Source organism: Mustelus asterias, chromosome 6 (assembly GCF_964213995.1).
Source record: "Mustelus asterias chromosome 6, sMusAst1.hap1.1, whole genome shotgun sequence".
NCBI lineage: Eukaryota > Metazoa > Chordata > Chondrichthyes > Carcharhiniformes > Triakidae > Mustelus > Mustelus asterias.
In genome coordinates this window covers 38,807,123-38,831,380 of record NC_135806.1, presented here as the reverse complement: position 1 = coordinate 38,831,380, position 24,258 = coordinate 38,807,123, and the positions used below count along the sequence as shown (strand labels likewise).

General features: G+C 40.8%; 1 protein-coding gene across 1 annotated transcript in view; it reads right to left on the bottom strand.

Moving 5' to 3' along the window:
• The window catches only part of cenpe (centromere protein E), a 122,317-nt gene extending 100,997 nt beyond the window's left edge, over window positions 1-21,320 (bottom strand). Inside the window, exons 1-11 of the mRNA XM_078215352.1 lie at window positions 21,256-21,320; window positions 18,180-18,286; window positions 17,241-17,330; window positions 16,200-16,318; window positions 12,562-12,678; window positions 12,148-12,229; window positions 10,325-10,392; window positions 8,492-8,542; window positions 2,973-3,024; window positions 1,186-1,273; window positions 926-1,055 (exon numbers count right to left, since the gene is read on the bottom strand). Of these exons, the coding sequence (XP_078071478.1) occupies window positions 926-1,055; window positions 1,186-1,273; window positions 2,973-3,024; window positions 8,492-8,542; window positions 10,325-10,392; window positions 12,148-12,229; window positions 12,562-12,678; window positions 16,200-16,318; window positions 17,241-17,330; window positions 18,180-18,286; window positions 21,256-21,311 (960 nt within the window). The 5' untranslated portion in view covers window positions 21,312-21,320. The remainder of the gene's footprint in view (window positions 1-925; window positions 1,056-1,185; window positions 1,274-2,972; window positions 3,025-8,491; window positions 8,543-10,324; window positions 10,393-12,147; window positions 12,230-12,561; window positions 12,679-16,199; window positions 16,319-17,240; window positions 17,331-18,179; window positions 18,287-21,255) is intronic.
• Window positions 21,321-24,258: the final 2,938 nt, after the last annotated feature.

The following is a 24,258-nucleotide window of genomic DNA, read 5'->3' as shown; positions in this document are numbered from 1 at the left end:
ACAGTTTACGGACCACAATAAGCTGCAAAGGAATGACTTAATTGCCAAGGCATTTGATGTTGGATTAAAAAAATGCTTCCTTCTTTCAATCATACCTTGACTGCTTGTGTACACAACCCTGCTCTTGCAGTGCACATAACACTGTTAATGCAGTAACTGCTTCCAGGGATCACATCAAATCAAATCAGAGGCTGAGAGATGCTTGCATCTGTCACAATGAAACTAGGAACCAACAGCATGTGCTTGCAAGCTGAAACATTCACATACCCTTCCAAAAATCTCAGAAATCTCACTATATGTTAAATGGCTATGCACAAAAAAAACATTGCTTCCAAGTGGTTCTTTTGTTTATGCTATGGGAATCACTTGCAATGCCAGCATTTATTGCCCATCAAGTAGATCTGAGCTACCTTCTTAAACCACTGCAGATCATGTCACGTAGACACACCCGCCAGTTCGGAGGGAGTTTTAGGATCATGATCCAATGATAGTGATCAATGGGGATACAAGTTAGGATGTTTTCATACTTAGACTTGGAGGGAAACTTGCAAGTGATGGTGTTCACATGTATATATTGGCCTCCTGGTAGAGATCATGGATTATGTTGGGGCAAGTGCCATCAGATTAGCAAAAGTTTAATTTGGATAATTTTGTGAAATTTTTTAAAACCATATGACCGAGGAACATTCAGGCTAGCTTTTTATTATTAGCCCTTATTTCACTGCAAGTTACTAGAATTGCATTCAGTTGGATCTAGAAGTTTCAGGTTGGGACTGAAAAGGGAAGTCATGACAACATTTCTCAAGCATTTTCTTACTATAGTAATCACTACATGCTTTTTGCCATCAATTGAAATTTGTTTTTACAATGGAGACTTATTTGAAAAGGGTTAGAGAAAGACAAATAGCAAAGATGATCATCTTACCTGAAGGGTACTGAGAGTTTCCTCAAAAACAACTGGAGTAATTGTACAGATGATGAGAGTCCTTGCATTACCCCCAAGTGAGTTCTGTAGAATCCGGGTCAGCTTACTATCCCTATAATTTAAAAACCCGCTACAAAATAGGAAAAGAAAGTCAAAACCCTTATCCTCTCCTACAGAAATACAAGTTAGCTTTCAGTTGTGAATTACATACATAAAAACAGATCAATTATAGTCAAATTCTAAGCAAAGCAGCTTCCTACCCGGCTTGTCCGTCACTGAGTTTCTTAATAACTTGACCAAGTACAAACAAACTACGGTTGATAAAACATCCTTCTTTTAGACGGACACCTAAATTAAAGAAAATGAAAATAAATATCACCTTCACACAAATAGGTGCAACAGTTTGAAGCAAATATAAACTGTTGTATCAGATTCAAGATGTTAACTTGGACAAAAGCATTTATTGTCAGCTTTCCATATTAAATATCCCCAATTCATGGAAGGCAGCCTGCGATTGATTTTAACTAGCAGGAATCCAGAAACCTTTAAGATTTTAAACACACCAACAGCTTACAGAAGGGGCTAGCAATCAATACTGAGTAACATGCATGAACCATGGCCAAAGAAAGATTATGGAAAGCAGAAAAATGGCTGCGCTCATTGCTGACCTCTAAACTGTACATTTCTCAACTCAAATACATATTGGGACATGCACGTGGAATTAAACACAACTTTGGGAATCTGTACATGTGCAGAACAAAAAATTCAGAATTTGCTGTCAGTCATGCTATGTTCCAACAGAGATTGTGCTGCTGAGGTTCCCCAGACTGCAATTAGAAATCACTAAACTGCAATGGTGCGGCTGATTAGTTGCTTTGGACATATTATACTTACATTTGCTCATAGTTAATGCTGAACAATATCTGGCCCTAAAACGCAAATTTTATATTCATGGGATGTCAACTTTAAAATAAGTTATGGGACTAGATTTTATGGTCAGCAGAGAAACAATGAGTTGCTGACCTCAAAGAAAGCTGCCTACAAAAAAAAAAATCTAGTGATCTCTCTGGCACAGACTTCACTTTTGAAGGCAATTTAAATCTGGCACCACACAAGATTTTAATATGTACTGTTATGATATCAATCACAAAATATTGCCAGATAGCAAACCAGAAAGATACCGCAACTTCTCAGATTAAATAAAAGTGACTGAATTCATATAGAAACTAAATTATAAACAAGTGTCTAAAGAGAATTTAAATGTGTGGAATCAGTGTAGAGATTTGATAGATGCAGGTGGGAGATTAACTTTTTAAGTGACAAATTGTTTAACTGTAATTACGAAGCTAAAAACCCAATTATACCTTGTTTAACAAGATGCAACATTTTCAAAACTCACCCAGCAAGTGAGCATTTCTGCCAATACATGGATTGTTCAGAGTTGCACTCTGGTTCGATTGAAGTCCCCTCAATAGCACACCCACTGAAGAAGCATAGAATCACTACTAACAGTGTTTGGACTATCGAGAAAGACAGAAATTGATTGATCACCTATGGTATTGTTTAAATTACAGAAATGATTTTGTAATAGCCTCCATGCTGAATTCACACTGCCTCCAATTCTATGTTCTATTTCTGCTGAGCACAAATTAGCTGACATTTCCTACACCACGGCAGTGAAGACACTTCAAAAAGTACTTCACTGGCTGTAAAATGTTTTGAAAGCCCTAAATAAAATGCAAGGTTTTTTTTAATGTACAATCATAGATCACTAATTTTATAGCAGCCGAGATCTGAATACTTCATGGCTATTCAGTTTCAAATGCAAGCTATATTTCAAATAAAGTTAAACTGCCAGTATTTGGCAGATTGTATGTCCCAGAGAACATCAATTGTACCCAATTGGGTTTTGCATAGCTGTACTGGAACAGTTTAAAGCAGAGACAAAATCAGATAAGGAATGTAGGACATTAAAATAAGGGAAGGAACCTATCAGATAGAAAAGTAAATTCTTGAGCAAAACATTAAGTTAGAAAAAAGAACTTGCCTTCAGCTCCTGTTTGGCTGGCTCGTTCACTGCCTGCCAGATCAACCAAATTCTGGAAGAGAAAAGCATGGTTTCCTATTAACCTAGTTCAAGTTCTTGTCAGGTACATTAAGTTACATCATCCAACATCCTCCAAGTAAATTTGAAAACATCTTCCCCACAAACACACTATCTCTAGCTTCATTCAATTATAGTAGATCAGTATCATAGAATCCCTACAATGCAGAAGGGAACCATTCGGTCCATAAAGTCTGCACAATCCCACGCAGGCCCTAGTCCTGTAACCCCACATATTTACCCTGCTAATCCCCTGACACTAGGGTCAATTTACCATGGCCAATCAACTTAACCCACACATCTTTGGACATGGGAGAATGTGCAAACTCCACAAAAATTGTTACAAGGCCGGAATTGAACCCGGGTCCCTGGCGCTGAGGCAGCAGTGCTAACCACTGCCACCATGCTGCCCTCAAAATCCCAATCTTTCAATTTAATTGACCGAGGCCATTGATCTATAGCATATCAGGTTGTGCATTCCAAGCCACAACAACTCACTGCACATTTTTCCTTTTAACAGCTTAATCACAAAACAGCATTTTTACAAGGCACTGAAGGAGTTATGGCATATGTTGTGAATTATGCACTATGTGCAAACAATTGAGCTCTCTCTCTCTCTCCCCCTCTCTTCTTCCTTCCTTCCTCCCCCCACAGTAATCCCAAAATGAATATCACTGTATAAATAAGAATTGATAAGAGATCATGGACTTGCAAATGGCATGCAATGTCTGACTAACTTAATGGATTTTTTGTGGCAAAAAGAGTTTACTGTTATTTATATGGACATTCAATTTCATCAAGATTCCACATATGCATTTTAGTTTTTGCCAAATGTCTTAAGATTTGAGGTAATTGTGCACAGCAAATTGTTAGAAAATGAGACAATAGGGACAATGGATCAGTACTCCACTAGACAGGTGGTTAGGTTCTCTTATCCCCCCCCCCACTCCTGGATCTGTACTAGAGCTTCAGCTCACCACAATATTACTTTTTCATTAAAGTAATTGAGAAAAGATCCATCCAAAGATTGATGACACCATGCTACATGGCACAATATGTAGTACTATGCAACAAAAAGTTGCAAAGGAACATTGACAGATTAAATTAGTGGGTAACAGTGGAGAGGGGGAGGAGTTTGAACCCTGGAACGATTGGAGGATTTCCTAAAAATGGTCAGATACTAGGAACAGAAATAAAGAGGCCTGTATAGCACAAGTTAGTAAGAAGTCTCACAACACCAGGTTAAAGTCCAACAGGTTTATTTGGTAGCAAATACCATAAGCTTTCGGAGCTTGCTGCTCCTTCGTCAGATGGAGTGGTCTCTGTTCTCCAACAGTGCACAGACACAGAAATCAAGTTACAGAATACTAATTAGAATGCAAATCTCTACAGCCAGCCAGGTCTTAAAAGGTACAGATAATATGGTTGGAGGGAACATTAAACACAGGTTAAAGAGATGTGTATTGTCTCCAGACAGAACAGCTGGTGAGATTATGCAAGACCAGGGGCAAGCTGTGGGGGTTACTGATAATGTGACATAAATCCAACATCCCGGTTTAGGCCGTCCTCATGTGTGTGGAACTTGGCTATCAGTTTAACTGATGACTATCAGTTAGATTTATCAATCAGTTTAACTGATAAATCTAACTGATAGTCATCAGTTAAACTGATAGCCAAGTTCCACACACATGAGGACGGCCTAAACCGGGATGTTGGATTTATGTCACATTATCAGTAACCCCCACAGCTTGCCCCTGGTCTTGCATAATCTCACCAGCTGTTCTGTCTGGAGACAATACACATCTCTTTAACCTGTGTTTAAATGTTCCCTCCAACCACATTATCTGTACCTTTTAAGACCTGGCTGGCTGTAGAGATTTGCATTCTAATTAGTATTCTGTAACTTGATTTCTGTGTCTGTGCACTGTTGGAGAACAGAGACCACTCCATCTGACGAAGGAGCAGCAAGCTCCGAAAGCTTATGGTATTTGCTACCAAATAAACCTGTTGGACTTTAACCTGGTGTTGTGAGACTTCTTACTGTGCTTACCCCAGTCCAACGCCGGCATCTCCACATTAGCACAAGTTAGGACAGCTTTAAAAAGGCTAACCTTTATCCAAAGTAGTTTAGAACAGTGGAAATTAAAGATAGAGCTCCGATTAAACCCTTACTGCGTTCAGGACACCACAACCCAGGAAGGACACATGGACCTTGGTAAAGTGCAGATACACCACAATATCACTGGACTCTTAAGAGTTAAATTATGAGGGCAGGTTACATAATTTAGACTTCAAAGTGTTCCTTTTGTGTAGATTAAGGAGTGATCCAACTGAAGTTCTTGAAATTGAAAATACTATTTTCACTGTTAGTATAAGGGGACATTAACTGTTAAATCAGGCTAGACAGTTTGGGGTGATGTCACAAAGCATTTCACATAAATGTTAGCAGAAACGTGGTCCTCTATCCGGTCACAACAATTGTTGCGGCTAGGGCAATTCAAAGTTTTAAAACTGCGATTCACAAATTTCTGTTAGGGGAGTGTATTAAGGGATATGGAATTAAGGCTATTAAACAAAGTTAAGATGCAGATCACCCTCCCTAGTTTAATGGAAAAAAACTGGTTCAAGGAACTGATGGCCTACCATTATTCCTTTGTTCATATCCATTCCCTCAAGCATGATAAGATGGGCCTCACCTTGTGTATATTCAAAAGATGTGGATGTCACTGGGAAGACCAGCATTTATTGCGCATCTCTAAATATCCTTCAAAAAGTAATGGAGAGTCAATTTAGTTGCTTGCTAGGCCATTTCAGATGGCAGGCAAGAGTCAACCACATTGCTGTGGATCTGCAGTCACATTCTATATGGGGCAAGGACAGCAGATTTTTTTCCTTAAAAAAGGACATTAGTGAATGAGATGGGTTTTTAAACAATCCAGTATGTTCAGCCACCAATACTGATATCAGCTGCCCAATTTCACAAAAATTTAACAAAAGTTTAACAAAATCTCAAATCCCCAACTGCAAATTTAGGTTTGAATTTCTCGCCAGATCCTTAGTCCAAGTCTGTACTATTAGACCAGTTAAGAGAACAATCATAGCAGTTTGATTAAGTGAAAATCAAATGCTGTTTTGCAGTCAACCCCCCCCCTTACAGAAATAAGGTAGTCCTTGCTACAACTACACAGGACGAGTCCGGTGTGCAATTTTGATTGCCATATTTAAATGGAGGGTAACCTTGCATTGGGGCACTACAGCAAAGGTTCACTAGAATGGTCCCCAAAATGAGTGGGTTGTCCAGTGATGAAAGACTGAGTAAACAGTCCAAGCTCTCCCAAACTTAGAAGAATGAGAAATGATCTAATTGAAACCATATTCTGAAGGGACATGACAGGGTAAACACTGAAAAATTGCTTCCCTTGACTGGGGAAATTGAGAACATGGGGACAGTCTCAGAATAAGAGAATGATAATTTAATACTGGAGGTGAGAAGTAACTTCACTCAATGGCTTGTGAATCTTTGGAAAGGTGTGGATGCTCCACTGCTGAATATATGTGAGGCTGAAATATTTGGTCTCAAGAAGTCAAGGGATATGGGGAGCGGGCAGAAAATTAGTCATAATTGTATTGAATGAAGATACGAGGGGCCCAACGGCCTACCCCCATTTTCTTTATGCCATGGTCTGTATGATGCATGACTCATTCCAGTTGCATGGACAGAAAATATTCTGCAGATTGTGAAAGAATACAAAAAGAATCTTGTGACAGCACAATGATGTTGAGACCCCTGTAACCAGAGAGGAAACTTCCACCTCTGCATATGTGGGTGGCTTTGAATTCATGCATTAGAAGCAAAAACCTTGTATCTTTTAAGAGACTTGGGGTCTTTTAAGAGACTGGGGTCTTTTAAGAGACTTTGGGGTCTTTTAAGAGACTTCTGGATGAGTACATGGGATTTAATGGGATTGAGGGCTATAGATAGGCCTAGAGGTGGGGATGTGATCGGCGCAACTTGTGGGCCGAAGGGCCTGTTTGTGCTGTGGCTTTCTATGTTCTATGTTCTATGTATCCAATACATTGCACCAACTCAAATCTCCATTATTAGTTCCTATCACAGCATTTGAAAAGGTAGCTCTTGCCTAAAAGGGTTCAGCCAAAACAGCAACATTCTGGCCAGTGTATTTATTCCTAGAGATAAAACATTAAAACGTTGGGACAAATTTTAAGCCTTAGAATAAATGATCTCTGTAGTGAAAACTAAGTTCCAGTAATCAGAGCCTTTTAGAATATGGAATTCAGTCACAAATAGTAATTATGAACTCTTACATCTATATAAACCAGCAATTCTTGCTTTACAAATAAGGTGATCAATACAAAATTCTAATGACAGATTGTGATGCCAGAGTGCTTTTTATTACACAAAGTGTGATGAACAAAGAAAGGTAATAGGAGAATAAATTCAAGGACTTCAGAAAATTGTGTAACACTAAAGTTCAGTTAGTGATCAAAGCCAGAATTTTCCATCCTGGAGTTTACAGTTGTGCAAGGAGTAATTTCTGCTCCAGGCACGGGACAGATCACATTATCTTACGCAGTTCAACTAATTAAATATGCACCCTCAAGAAGCTCGCCAATTCTAATGCAAGGTAGGTAGGTCTCCATCCTGCAATTACCTCATGGGGTTGAGCATCCAAGCATCATTAAAAGGGCATCCAGGCACCCTGCACAATCCCTTCCACCTTTGTCTGACTACTGCTCTACCCTTCACTGGGCATCCTGCATCACCATGTTATTCAAGCAGAGGTTAGCAATTACACAAGCTCCTCAAAAGAGAAAAATGCAGTGCAAATTATTCACAGAAGTCTACCTCAAATGCACACCACTTATGTGCAATCATAAAAGTGAATGTTCTAATGTCTCACTGGCAGAAAACTTAATGCCAGTGCGCTGCCTTTTAGTTAGCATGCACGACATGCTAAGCATACAAAAGGGCTTCCCAACATTGTTCACCAGGAAGCTTAATCACCTTTAAAGTCACAAGAACTCAACTGCTAAAGTTCATCCCAGCTGGGAAAGTGAGTTTTGGCCTGATGCCAAATTAAGTTCCCTGGTCTGCCAAGCTTCCCACTGATGGCAGGGCCAGAAATTCTACCCACAGAACCGAGCCTTGCCAAACATTTTTCATTGTAGTCCCAAGCATAGCTCGAATTAGCTGTGTACCTTCTCAGCCTAAGTAATTCAGCTATATTTGCACTTATTTTTGGCACTAGTGCTCAACTCAAACATCAACATCAGTTAGTTAGTAACAAACTGATATATGCAAATCAAGGCAAAAAGTCATTCAAATTTTATACATAGCCATGGGGTACCTATTCAAGCCAGGCAACCAAAGAGATTCTCATTATGGTTAACTCACATTAAAGATGTGGATCTTCTATTGACTTCAGAAAAATATAACTTACCAGATGTGCAACGATAATTGCTTCATTAGTTATATCCCTGCTTTCCACAATCTGAAATTAGAGCCCATAAAATTAAAATGGCTTAACATATATTTTAAAACCTGAACCATAAGTACTCCAAATATCACTGATGTTACAGGCAAAGTTTCCAAATTATAGCATATCAAACCAATATTTCAATAATTTCTATTTAAACTTAATGATAATTAGCAGCATACAAGTACTTGTACACAAGCTTTAACAAATGAGCCCGTCACAACTCAGGACTGTTTACTTTGTCCACTGACATGTAAAAGGACAAGAAATTTTTAAAATGAGCATTTGTATTTATACCAAAACTCCACTTCCATCATTTAAAGATGTCACATTAGTGCATGGATTCATAATGGGGTTAACTGCGAAGTAACATTCCACAATGGGTCAGAGATAACTGCAAAGGTCTTTCACATTATACCTTCTCGTTCTGCATTGGTATATATAAACAACCTATATGAATTGAAGCACTCAAGTTTTGTGAATAAAATGATTTATGTAATCACAGATGATTGTCAGATAAAATGCCCCATTTGGAAGTAACAGTTCTGCTGCTACTTTCATTAGACAATTATGCATAAATATATGACTATTCGATAACTGTGGTTATACAATGCAGTTTTTAAAATATTGATGCATTTGTAGAAAGATTAAGACCCAGAGAGCAGAAACTAGATTATGGTGGCCTTAAATATTTGTTGCTGAAAAAGAATTTCAGTACAAATAAAAATTATAGCACTGAAAGTCTACAGAAGTGGAATGTGGGCGACAAGCTCATCACCAGAAAATAATTAACCAAACATTTATAAAACTCAGTCTGGCTGCAGGAAGAAATGGAACTTTGAAAAACAACATCCATGACTTGCTGTTAAAATGTTAACATTATGACTTTTTCATGTTGCAGAATAGCACTGGACCTGTAGGAACACTGCAAGGTCAAAGATTGAAAACTTTTCTCTATCAAATATTTTGTGAACTACTTCATTGCAAGAATTTTAAAAATAACTTTTGCCTCATGCTTTCAAAATACAGGCATTGTGACAATGAAAGAATGACTACCACAGATGCATACCAGTAACTTAGACCAGATGTGTGCTATCTTGCCACACAATAGGATCTTGAACCCACAAATATTTGCATAAATATTTTTCCCTTTTGATTACTAAGCAGCATGGATAAGCTTACCAATGTATTATACTTTAAAATCAATACAATCAGTATAGGTTGTTTAGTATGCTTGCAGCCATTGTTTGGTGATCTTTAGTTGCCCTTTAGATAGTACTGGTGAGCATTCTTCTTGAACTGCTACAACCTATGTGGCCAAACTACACCTACAGTGCCAATCAGTAGCAAATTGCAGGATTTGGGTCATGAACAATGAAAGAACTGCAATATATACCTCCAAATCAGGATATAGTGTATGAATTGGAGGTAATGATAGTTTTGTGTACCTGTGCCCCTTATGACCTCCATCACTTGGAAGGACAAGGTTTAGGATGAGACTTGAAACCAACATCACATCAACCCTCTCACATGGACAAAAGATTCAATAGCACTGTTTGAATAAGAGTGGGGGAATTTCCGCTCCATGTCCTACCCAATAGCTCGCTCAAACAACTTTTTAAATTACCCACATTGTTATTTGTGGTGCCTTACTGTGCACAGACTAGGTGCCCTGATGCCCTACATTATAGTGGCCATGTTTCAGAAGTATTTCGTTGGTTGCAGAGACATCCTGAGGACAAAGTGTGCGTGCAGACTGTGCAAAAACAACTATTTTTATGGACAATTGTATCTTACCAGTCTAAAAATTGTATGTGACCGACTACTGTGTTCATTCATTTTGGTTTCTCCATAATGCCGGTTTTCTGAAGAGAAAAAACCCCAGAATAACTTCACTTTAAATTAAGGCAACAGGTTTCCATTGTGAATAACAAGGCAATGCAAAATATCACAGCAACCAGTGCTGTTTGTGTGGGGTTAGGAACCTTATTTTACACTTAGTGCTCATCTCAGTTAAAGATGTCAACACTGGGAAACAAAAGCATTTATTCTGAGCACACTCCCCTCTCCCACATGATACAACAGGTTAGATGCACAGAAATGCTTCACACAACGCAAAAGAGCATTTTTTTTTAAAGTGGATATACAAGTTTAAAAGATGAATGGGTCATTAAAGTTAGAGACAGGCCAATGGAGACCAATTCCCACTTGAAATTTGATATAAACCATCAAAATTAATTGTACTTGCAACAACTTTGAGCCCAAAATCCAAGAGGTGAAAATAGACTGTTAACCCCAAGCACTATATTATCCAATGACCCTGGTTAGCTTTTATTTCAGGAGGTTCCAAAACATACTTGATGGTAACAGCAGGTAGGCTAAGGATACATCAAAGACCAAATGACTAAATGTTAGGACAAACATGTTCAGGGAAATCTCAGATGATTTTGTCCCCAAACAAAATTGCAATGCCTTCAAAATTGGGTGCACAGAAAACAAGAGGGGCAAGTCTAAGTGTCAACCCACAAGTGAAAAATTGTTATACATGGAACTCCAAATACTAACCTGATTGCAATGGTTTGACAAAAGTTTAAGCTATTGTGTTACATGGATAACTACTGAAATCCTAACTTTAAAAATTAATGTGCCATTCTTTTGTAGAAATTAAGCAACAGTTCTATTGGCACCATAAATCTTCAAATAGGTTTTATTACATAACTTCATTAAAAACTGGTATAAATAGATACAGACTACCAAGGAATTAGAAAGCCAACTTATAGATACTGCTTTATTTCCCAAACTCCATTGCAAATTTGATGTCAGCTGTTACTTGTTCCACTCGAGACCCGAACACAGACAATATCAGTGTAGTACTGAGGAAGCACTGCACTCCAGTGCTGCCTGATAGGATGTTAGAAAGAGGCTCTGCCTCAGCAAATGCAAAGGCACCAATAATAGTATTCAGTTTCAAAAAATATTTGAAGGGGAGCAGAGTTCACCCCAGTGACCAGGGCAATCTTATAAAGAAACACCCAAAACCATATTTACCATTATCTCCGCTTTGCAAGTTAGTTACCCCCACCCCCCCCCTCAGTAAAAAATAGATGGCACCTCAAAACAGCATTTCATTTATTGCAAACTCTTTGCAATGCTATGACAGGAGCAAAATAAATTCAAATCTTCCTTTTTCAGTTTGACTTTTTCCCAAAATTGAAAAACCTATTTGTGCAAGCGTCATATTATATCCTCAAAATTTCCCAAAACACTTTGCCTTAAATATATTGAAGTTCAGGCATTTGTTATATTGGGAAATAGCAGGTAACCTGAAAATAGAAAGACTAACAGTGAATAAAACAGGTTTTTGATAGTATTCATCAAGAGGCATAATCGATTTGGAGAGAAAAAAAGTTCATTGGAACAGAACAATGGAATCTTTTGCCTTCTAAACAGACATGGTGCAGTCTATCATTTGAAAGACAGCAATGCACATCTGCACTGTGGGTGTGAAATGGAACCATGTGCTTACTCCCTGAAGTGATGTTTCAATTCAGAACTTGAGTGAAAGTGCAACATCTCAGAAATGTAATGTTGCAACAGAGTAACCAGGGCTTTGATCTTACTTTCTCCTTTCTGGACCAACTTCATTACATCTTCATAGGTCACAGCTAATTCTTCAGTCAGACCAGCAACATAAACTATTCGCTGGAAAATAAGTGAAAATAAATTTTAAGAGGTGCTAACAAAAGGCGATGAAGTATTATTGACGTTTCTTTGGTATACTAATTATGAATACATTAAGTAAAATGCTCAAATCAGTTCAGTATTAAAACTAAATTAAGAAATTTTACTCCTAAGCTGTTGAGTCACAAGCACACCCAGTGGACAGAGGATGTAATCAGCAAACAGCCTACAGTGAAAGGAAATGAGACCAGGACATATTTGCTAGTTGCTTTACTAAACCGTCAAAGAAAGATGAATTCACCCGTATTACAAAAATACAGATATCATTTAGAAGTAATTATAAACACACTTACTTCCATATCTTCTCTAACTTCCAACGGTCTTCTTTTAGGACCAGCAAACAAATCCGATACAGACTCATTATAAATTTCCATATAAGAAACTCGCAACAAAAATTCTCTGTTGGGTGTCTGGGTGGGAAAAAAAAAATTGCAATCTTTCAATTGCATGAGAACTAAAACAAGAGAGAAGCAAATTAATATTTATAAAGCAAATTACCAAGGCATTCCAGAGAATCATAATTAATTCTTCTGAAGGAACACATCTGAAAAACCAAGGCTGACTGACAGGTCGGGCATCTTGCAATACTTACAGCACGTGTAATTATTCAGCCAGATGAGTCAGTGCCAACTCTCTGCAACAGCAGTTTGGCTAGTCCACTACCCAAAGTCTTGGCAATATTTTCCCTTCAGGTGTTTAACCACTTGAATCTGCCTCTACCACCCTTTCAGGCAGTGCATTTGGATCATAACCACCTGCTGCACAAAAGATTTTCCAAGCACTTTAAATCTGTCCTTTGCTTCTTGAATCTTCAGCCAATGAGGATAGTTTCTCTCCATCACTGCATAGGTAGGACTTTGAACATCAAATCTCTTAAATCTTCCCTTTAATGAAAAACCTTTGCACCTTCCCCAAATGTGCTGGACACAATACTACAGTCAAGACCAAGCCAGTGTTTGGTACAGGTTTATTGCAACTTCCTTGCTTTTGTACTCTACATTTACAAAACCCTTGATCCTGTACGACTTTTATCCACTTACTCAACCTGCCCTAACTTCAACAAATTTTGTACATGTATCCTCAGGTCTTGGTTCTTGAAACCCTTTAGTCTGTTGCCTCTTCCCATCGAAATGTTTGTGCTTCTCTACATTAAACTTTATCTGGAGAGGCCAGCGTTGGACTGGGTAAAGCATAATACTTTATCTGCCAAGTATTCATCCATGTTATATGGCATGGACTGACTCAATGCAATTATCTGTGGCCTCTGCTGCTGCAATTGTCACCTTGGGGATCTCATGTATGGTCACAATGTGTTGTAGTGGCAATGTCAGTCTCCCAGAGACCTGGGGATATGGGTTACAATCCTACTGCTGGTGGAATTTAAGTCTGCCATCTCTGCTCTGGCCTACATTAGACTCCACACCATACTCTGACTTCTCATTCAAGTTCAAAGTCAATTAGGAATGGTCAACAAATGATGGCCTGCATCACAAGCATAAAGGAACGTACCTATGCAATGAACCGGTGACTAAGTGCATGCAGTTAGTTTGTTGTAGGTTGGATCATTGACTTCCAATAATGCAGATATACCTACTTCAGGTGGCTGACTAGCAGGATATTTGTGCTTGCTCCCACCTTGATTTTGGCTGGGACAGTGTTTGTCACTTTTCTTGGAACATGTCATTAGCACCAAGAGTTTCCAACCGTCTGTCAAGGTAACACTGGAACAACGGTGAAAATCCTAACCGTGTCTATTTATGCACAATTGTTCGGTTGCATCTTCTGAACCAAGTTTACAATCTGGAGGAGCCAAAAAGATCTTGGAATGTAGGGGAGCTTTGTGGCAGCTTGCTGTATCCTGGCCACTGCACCATACAGGTAGTTGAAACCTAATGCTCAGTGTTGTTGGCCAGCTACAATGGCTTTATATTTTCTGCCATGTATTAGCAGGGTGTCAGTACAGAAAAATCTGTTTGGAATGCAGTTAGCATTGAAGTCATAACCAGCTCCACTTTGTGGAGGCAGCTCAGCTTCCAAGAAATCACAGTCCATGTTTTGCCTTTATCACAGCACCTGCTGGTGAACTAATCAATGCATTCTTAAGGCTGTGGTTTGTAAGCTAATCTAAAGAACATATCCTAAATTTCAAAGCTGATCTTCCAGCATGTTTCACAGTTTCTCAAACAGGCCCCATGTGTTGACTGTGTAAACTCATTTTCAGTAGCTATCTTTATTTCACCCATTTGAGATGAATAAATCTACAAAGCATAACTCCATCCTTAAATTAAAATCCAAATAGGACATCTGAAGCCTTCCAATTAATGTTGGGGGAAATTATTGGTCATCTTTGTTGTGGGAAAATCACCAGTCAGACTTAAAGATTCAGTTTTATCAGAAAGCTTTGGGAGAAGCGCTGGGCTCTCCGCAGTGCGTGCAGTCACCTTCTCAACTTTACAATGGCAGTTGAGCATCTTTATACACTTTCAAATAATGGTCAAGTACAGACATTGGCAGTTAGCACATTATACAGACAAGGACAGACATTGGCAGTTATCACATTGTTATACAGAGTAGATACATTTATGTCCCCCATCAACGACTGATCTCATCAAAACTCATTGTTTTGGTTCTGTTTTATCTCAAGCTAAGGTGCCTCAAGGTCTGATCGGTTTCCTGCAGCAATTTAAACACTAACAGGTTTTAACTTGCTGTGCAATGTCTGTGCCCAAGTCAGCACATCTTAATATCTTTTCCCAGAGTCCATTTTGTGCCAGATAACCATCTTGTGTCCTTTAAATTTGATTTTACTCCAACATCTTCCTGAAGTTTCCTGTCTTTTACTAGTGCTTCTACGTGTAGGCGATTCTCAGGGAGATTCAGTAATGCAGCTGCTGTGGTTTTTCTTCTCATCTTAGTTTGTGCCATTCCCATGTCACAATGACAGTGGACCTTGTACTGTCCAACTCTAGCTTGACTGCTAAATTCACCATTGATCCACTACCCCACAAATCAGGTACTCACTACTCTGCGGAGCACTGCCTGTAATGGGATTCTGCCTTCCAAGGTCTTCGATGCATACACAGCTTTTATACAGCACAAAATCCTGTGACTTTTCCCGTGATCTTTAAATCTTAAATTTTGTTTAAGAACCACTGCTGCTCACTGTTGTATTTGTTTGCTTTACTAATTTACCAATCTCAAATGACTGAGAAACTAAACAGGTTTGATTTGAATGATGTTACAGGAGTTACAGGTCTGCATAGCAGAAATATTTACTCAAGATTCAAGAGCTATGGTCAAAAAGGAATATACAGCTGCAATTCCTTTGCACCACATAGTTCAGAGGAACTTACAGCTGTGCAAGAAGTGTCTGCTTTCATGTGGTTTATCTCCTGCTTATTTACTCAAGCATATTCTGATATCAGTTAGCATCACCTTGCACTAGATTCAAAGCATGGTTGTTTTTGTTCCAATTGCCTAAAGGCAAGTTTCCCCATAAGAGTTCAAAGCTGGTTCCATCAATGTACAGAAGATGATCTTTTCATGTGTAGAAATACAAGGACCTTTGTTAATCATACTTTTAGGGGATACTTTCACTGACAGGAGTAATTTCTAGATTACCTAATGGATGGGGGTTGGTAGATGTTGATCTCAAATTGTTCAGAGTGAAAACAGTGGAGAAACAAGATGCAACCTAAACATTTGAGAATCAAGTAATGATTTCAGGTAAACCAATTTCACAAGTTAATGCATAACCCAAAATGGAACAATACAAATGGTTCTGGTGAATGACAACAATACAGGGAGAGAGACTCATGACTAGCTGAAAAGGCTTTATTCCCACATTTCCAAATACAAACAATAATTCCAGGTAATGTCCTAGCAGATTTGTAGGAAATATAATATTTAAGGCCACCGAAATGTTACTTACATCATTAATAAGACGAAACAAATTGCAAATTGCCAGAGGAATAAGACCAGGAGCAGCTGCATTTCCCATCATTGTGTAAGTTTTTCCAGATGAGGTTTGTCCATATGCAAATATAGTGCCTGTTAAACAAAACAGCAAACAATTAAACTAACACTGAAAAACATTGAAACTACCCTCTGCATGACAGGTTGTTGCTTTGAATCTTACATTCCTGCAGTTTCAAGGGAAAGTTTTACCAATTGTAAAAGCACTGGTGGCAAATAATTTAATCAAATGCAATAACATCCCTTCAATGTGAAAGTTAAAATGTTCAGTTTGAAGTTTCGTAGTTTGGAAGTTAATTGTGCAGAAGTTAAAGTGTTCAAATTAAAGTTGCTCTTTCTCTGTACAGTAGTGGAATATGTTTATCAACTTATTGACATTCAAAAAATCAGTCTGCTATTTTTCATAGGCCCCATAACATTTTCCTTTTTCGGCCTTAACCAGTGGGTGAGCAAGACCAGGTATTTTCCCCAAACAAATACCAAAGGCAAGATATGAGGATATGCAAAGCAAATGGATTAGCAGAAGTCAATTTTTCATTGAATGAGAAAAGGGTGAAAAGCTGGGATTTAATTGGCAAATATGTCTGTCAATGAAAGATGTGAAAAATCTTGTTCCCGATTTGCTGTAATTGACTAACTGTTGAGCTGTTTCTCTGAACTCAGAACTGCTCCGGCCATTCCATATTGGGCAGAGGGAGTTCTCCTTGTGCATAAGTAATTAAAGACCTTGCATTGGATGCATGGTGTCTAGTGCTGTTTGTGTAAAGGAGTTGGCTGAGTGCCCTTAGATTGCTGTTACTCAGAAGTGACAGGACTCTTCAAGCTTATGGCTAAACTTACAATACCAAAAAGGCGTTTAATCCAGAATCTTAAACCAATTTAAATGTTATATTTCAGTATCTCCCATTTAAAGTTATTTAAAAATAAATAGAGTTAACCATGGAGGGAAAATGTCAGTTTTGAACCACTGATTTATTATAAACTGAAGCATACTCACCATTATAGCCTTGGATAATAGAGCGTACAATAGAGTGTGCAATTTCATTGTAAAGGGTTGCTGTTGTCTCTTCAGCATGGAATACACGGTCTGAAACAAAATATTTCAGTGTAGAAGATCAAGTAAGCACCAATTAAATCTGCTTGTTCAGTAGCATGTGTTAAGTGAAATCAAGCAACTAGGAAATCAAACACAAGATATAGCTACTATTTAACTGTTCGTAAGTGTCACTCAATCACACTAGGTTTCATTCAATGGATTTCAGCTTAGTTTGGCCTTATTGAAAGTCAGTCTAATCAATGTAACACAGTAAATGAGCAGGGATGCAAGAGGTGCTGTTGGGATCAGTAGTGTCCAGGATAGTAGCCTATGAGATAGCAATCACAGGTTTATTTAAATAATATTTTCATTAGTGTCACAAGTAGGCTTACATTAACACAGCAATGAAGTTAGAGAAAACAACACCTCTGATGGCTCTTCAGGTATAATGAGGGAGAATTTAGCATGGCCAATGCTTCTAACTAGCCCGTCTTTCAGTCTGTGGGAGGAAACCAATGCATGTGGAGAAAGCCCAGACATGGGAAGAACGTGCAGACTTGGCACAGAGTGACCCAAGCAGGAAATCGAACCCAAGTCCCTGGTGCTGTAATGCAGCAGTGCTAACCACTGTGCTGCCCTTAGAGATACCAACATTCTTTTGTTCATCCATATTGTGCCCATTTCAGTTAATTTCCCCAAGTTGTCCTATTCCCATTCCCAAAATAGAGCCATATAATCAAGATGGGTGGCTGTGAACAAATGCACACTGAAATATCTGTCAAGATCAACTACTGGTTCAATGTTTAGGTTCACTGACGACTAACAGTCACATAATTCAAAAGAAACTGCTCCCTAATAAAACTATTAAAAAGTCTTAACAAAAAATTCTCAGGAACTTACCAAAGCTGAATGACCTTGTTCCAGAAATCTGGGAGATAGTTTGGTTGTCTGCTTTCCAATGAATTGGAGGGCCATCAACAGCAGATCCTCCTTGTAAAGATTTCTCTCTGGTAGAAATAATTTTAGTTTTTTAAAAAAAATGAAAGATTTAATTATTAACTAGCTGAAATATTTTGGCCATAGAGTTTGTAATAAAAAACATGTTCATTTTTCTAGTTCTCCATTGCCACAAAATTTTTCCATCCACTTCCCATTCCCTAGTTCCATCACTTACATTCTACACTTCCCAACTGTCCTCTTTTCAGGTCAAACCAAATCAAGTAAACAAACTCAGATTAAATCAGGACAAAGTAAAAGGGGCAGCTCCCCAAAAAGGAGGGGGAACAGCCCGAACAGAAATCAAAGTACAAAGGAAACTTAACATCAAATTAAAATGTGATTATCAGGGTCAATAATGCACCCCAACCCCTGTGGTGCCCAGCGGGCGCGGAAAGCGTCAACCTCGCCCGTGGACACCGCATGCTCCCTCTCCAGGGACACCTGGCCACGAACGTAGCCGCGGTAGAGGGGAAGACAGTCAGGATGGACGGCCCCCTCGATCGCCCGCAGCCTGGACCGGTAAATGGCGCGTTTCGCCAGGCCCAGGAGCAGGTTCACGAGGAGGTCGCCATCCCGACCCTCCCCTCTCCGCACCGGGTGTCCGTAGATCAGGAGCGTGGGACTGAAGTGCAGACAAAACATCAACAAAAGGTTCTTTAGGAAAACATAAAGGGAGTGCAGCCTAAGACACACAACATAGACATGGTCCACGGACTCCACAAGGCCGCAGAAAGGGCAGTCTTCGGAGCCCGTGAACCAGTGAATCCTACAGTTGTGCGGAACTGCTGCATGCATCACCCTCCACCCCAGGTCCCCGACGTAATTGGGGGAGATCCCTCCGTAGAGGGACCTCCGCCGCCCGGCGCCAACAAGGCCCGCCAAGGTGTATCCAGGCGACAGGCGAGGAGGCGGTAGTGGAGGGTGTGCAGCAGCAGCCCGCACAGGAAACGCCTCCGCGCGGTAGAAAAAGGCACGGAGGGTATTTCCGCGAGGCGGCTCAGGCTGTGGGGCACCTCACCCAGGGGGGGGCTGAGGCTTTGGGCCAATGTGGAATTCCGATCGAACAGGGGAACGTTCGGGTGGGATCCCACCGCACGCCTGCGCCGTCTCCAGTTTGCGTGCAGTTTCGGGGCCGAGCAATCTGTCAAAACAGACTCCCAACCCACATCTGTCAAGTCTGAGACTGAGACCAGGAAGGAAAGGTCACCCAAGAACTACTGAAATGTAGTCACTGCCCTCTTTTTAGGTCAAACCAAATAAACAAACTCAAATTAAGTCAGGACAAAGTAAAAGGGACAGCTCCCCAAAAAGGAGGGGGAACAGCCCGAACAGAAATCAAAGTACAAAGGAAACTTAAAAACATCAAATTAAAATGTGATTATTAGGGTCGATAACACACCCCAACCCCTGTAGTGCCCAGCAGGCACAGAAGGCATCAACCACACCCATGGACACCACATGCTCCCTCTCCAGGGACACCCGGCCACGAACGTAGCCGCGGTAGAGGGGAAGACAGTCAGGATGGACGGCCCCCTCGATCGCCCGCTGCCTGGACCAGTAAATGGCCCGTTTCGCCAGGCCAAGGAGCAGGTTCACGAGGAGGTCGCCATCCCGACCCTCCCCTCTCCACACCAGGTGTCCGTAGATCAGGAGCGTGGGACTGAAGTGAAAACAAAACATCAATAAAAGGTTCTTTAGGAAAACAAAGGGAGTGCAGCCTAAGACACACAACATAGACATGGTCCACAGACTCCACAAGGCCGCAGAAAGGGCAGTCTTCGGAGCCCGTGAACCAGTGAATCCTACGGTTGTGCGGCACTGCTGCATGCATCACCCTCCACCCCAGGTCCCCGACGTAATTGGGGGAGATCCCTCCGTAGAGGGATCCTGAACTTCAATATTCACAAGATGAGCGGGCACATGACACTAGGTTAGAGTCCCAACAGGTTTATTTAAAATCAAAATCATTGCTCCTTCACCAGGTGGTGTGCACCTGACACTTGGTAAACCTTCACTGCACTCCCTCTATAGCAAGGGCATCCTTCCTCAGATAATGACACCAAAACTGCACAAGTACAAGGTGTGGCCTCACCAATGTCCTATATAATTGCAACATCCCTATACTCAAATCCTCTTGCTATGAAGGCCAACATGCCATTTGCCTTCTTTACTGCCTGCTGTATTTACTTTTAGCGACTGATGCACAAGGACACCAAGGGCTGAGTATCCAGCCTCTCCCAATTTATATCCATTCAAATAATCTGCTTTCCTATTGTTGCTACCAAGTGGATATCACATCTATCTACATTATACTGCACCTACCATGCTTATGCCCACTCTGCCTGTCCAAATCACACAAGCATCTCTGCACCCCCCTCATTAGGTCACCCTCTCACCCAACTTTGTAGATAATACATTTAGTTCCCTCTTCCAAATTAATGGAACAATTGGAGTCTTAACACAGATCCATGCTGTACTCCACTAGTCACTGCCTGTCAAATCAGAAAAAGACCCCAGACATTTATTATGGCCAATCCACCCAGTTGCATATCTTCAGACTGGGGGAGGGAACCAGAGGAAACCCTCACAGACCTGAGGAATGTGTGAACTCCACATTCCTATTTCAGATGTTCCCATCCCCAAGGTCAAGCCAATCCCCAACTGCAGACTCAAGTCCTCCTGAATGGCATAACCGCCTTGATGCAGAATTATAGTTCCTGCTCCATATCCAGCCAAACCCAGGAAGATCTTCTCACGGTCTTGACATTCTTTACAAAATAAAGTTGTACTGGGTGAGGTCTAACCAGCAATTTGTCAACATTACCAGAACCTCTTTGCCTTTATACTCAATGCCTCTAATGATAAAGCCATGGGGGATCCCGTGTTTTTTTTAACGGCCACCTTAGCTTGCCCGCCACCTTCAAAGATGAATCTGAGTTAGTGGCGAAGAGCACGGACGGCCCAGGACTGCCCTCACCTGTCGTTGGCCGGCCTCACCCGGACACACACTTGCACCGCGCCCTCCTCCGCCATTCCCGCAGCGACACTGACTCCGCTCCCGCTCGCGCACCCGTTTAAAATTCACCGCTTCGATCCGATTGGTCAGTGCGCGGAGCCTGGACTGTTCCACTGATGCGGAGTGGCGGGGGGGGGAATTAATCAGCCGCTCCGCGGAGCTCACAGCTTAGCAGCCGGATCCATTGAGAGCCCATCACAAACCCCCCCCTTCCTGACTGGGCCAGAATGGAATGAGCCAACCTCCAAACTGAAGCCACTCGGCCCATCGAGTTCTTGGGAACAGTTGGCCAAAGGACTTTGACTCGTCTTACTTTCCCACCCTTTCACTGTAGGCCTGGAAATGTTTTCACTTCAAGTACTTTTTGAATTAATTATTTGATTTATTGTTGTCACATGTATTAGGATACAGTGAAAAGTATTGTTTCTTGTGCACTGTACAGATAAAGCATACCGTTCATAGAGAAGGAAAGGAAAGAATGAATGCAGAATGTAGTGTTACAGTCATAGCTAGGGTGTAGAGAAAGATCAACTTAATATGAGGGAGATCCGTTCAAAAGTCTGATGGCAGCAGGGAAGACGCTGCTGTTCTTGAGTCAGTTGGTATGTGACCTCAGATCTTTGTATCTTTTCCCAACGGGAAGAAGGAGGAAGAGAGTATGTCTGGGTGAAAGCATAATTGAATCTGTGCATTCCAGATCCTAACCTTTGTGGAAGAGTTTCAAATCATGGATTCTTTACTGATCGTCTTAGAACTGCGTCTTCTGATTCCCAATAATTCTGCCAATGGGAATTGTTTGCATCTACTGTCTTGGTCTCTTCTTGAACACCAAAATCTCCTTCCAAACTTTTCTTCAAGGAAAACAACCCCAGTTTCTCCAATCCAGCGACAGGCAACCTATGCATCTCAGTGGGTCACAAGTTTGAAATCAGGCTTGTTCACTAAGCATAACCCCATGAATAAGATTAAATAAAATGCCAAATATTTCATACCACATTCTAGAAAATGCTCAATCATTTATGTATTATGGAGCTTTCATCAACTTTAAATGATAAAAACGAAATAAATATTTACATTTTGGGTGCAGAGGGAGCACACTCCCACAGTCACTGTGTGCAATCAGCAGGCACCTCAAGTCACCTGTACTTGCATTATGTGCATATCATTTCAGTCATACGAGTAGGAAAAGAACTACGTGGACAGAAATCTGCAGAATGTGGCAAGCCTGCACATGGGCAACAGTCAGTAAAATGTCTCGTGTGGCGCACTCAGAACTCAGCTAGGCCACATGTGGCTCCCGAGCTGCAGGTTGTCACCACTGCTCCAATCTATCCACATAATTGAACACCTGGAGCTATTTTCAAGTAAATCTATTCAGCATCTTTTCTAAAGTCCTCACATCCATCCTAAGATGCAGTGCCCAGAATTGGACACAGTGCATAAGTTGGATCAATGTTTCATAAAGGTTCATCAGAACTTCTTTGCTTTTGTACTCAATAACTTTAAAAAGATCAAGGACCATTCTCCCAAAAAAATCCTAAGTGTCGAATTTGTGTAAAAACTGGAGTAAATCCTGCTGTTTTTTCAGCGGGAGTTTCAAAATCAATCTCCCACACACTGTGTCCTGCAGTGTGAATCATGCTGAAATTTTGTGGGCGAGGTATATTCCCACTGAAGAGGGCGGCAGCATTGTGCTGAGCGGACCACTGCGCATGCGCTGAACTGTCAGCGCTGAGATTTTGATTTGATTTATTATTGTCACATGTATTAACATAGTGAAAAGTATTGTTTCTTGCATGTTATACAGACAAAGCATACTGTTCATAGAGAAGGAAACGAGAGAGTGCAGAATCTAGTGTTACAGTCATAGCTAGGGTGTAGAGAAAGATCAACTTAATGCAAGGTAGGTCCATTCAAAAGTCTGACAGCAGCAGGGAAGAAGCTGTTCTTGAGTCGTTTGGTACGTGACCTCAGACTATTGTATCTTTTTCCTGACGGAAGAAGGTGGAAGAGAGAATGTCCAGGGTGTGTGGGGTCCTTAATTATGCTGGCTGCTTTGCCGAGGCAGCGGGAAGTATAGACAGAGTCAATGAATGGGAGGCTGGTTTGCGTGATGGATTGGGCTTTTGTAGGTCCTTGGGGTCTTGAGTAGAGCAGGAGCCATACCAAGCTGTGATACAACCAGAAAGAATGCTTTTGTATGGTGTATCTGTAAAAGTTGGTGAGAGTCGTAGCTGACATGCCAAATTTCCTTAGTCTTCTGAGAAAGTAGAGGCGTTGGTTGGCTTTCTTAACAATAGTGTCAGCATGGGGGGATCAGGACAGGTTGTTGGTGATCTGGACACCTAAAAACTCAAAGCTCTCGACCCTTTCTACTTCATCCCTGTTGATGTAGACGGGGCATGTTCTCCTTTATGCTTCCTGAAATCGATGACAATCTCCTTCATTTTGTTGACATTGAGGGAGAGATTATTGTTGTCACACTAGTTCACCAGATTCTCTATCTCATTCCTGTACTCTGTCTCATCATTGTTTGAGATCCGACCCACTACGGTGGTGTCGTCAGCAAACTTGAAAATCGAATTGGAGGGGAAATTGGCCACACAGTCATAGATGTATGAGTATAGTAGGGGGCTGAGAACACAACCTTGTGGGGCACCAGTGTTTAGGATGATTGTGGATAAGGTGTTGTTGCCTATCCTTACTGATTGTGGTCTGCGAGTTAGGAAATTCAGGATCCAGTCACAGAGGGAGGTGCCGAGACCCGGGCCACGTAATTTGGAGATGGGTTTTATGGGAATAATGGTGTTGAAGGCTGAGCTGTAGACCAGCACATGCGCAGTACCCACACTACCCTCCTGATTGCTGGCCAGCTCGATCGCTGGCCAGCTCTGCAACCCCCCCATCGCTGTCCCTACGAGCCCCTCATGGCCCAATTGCTGGCCACCCGAACGTGTCCGGGCC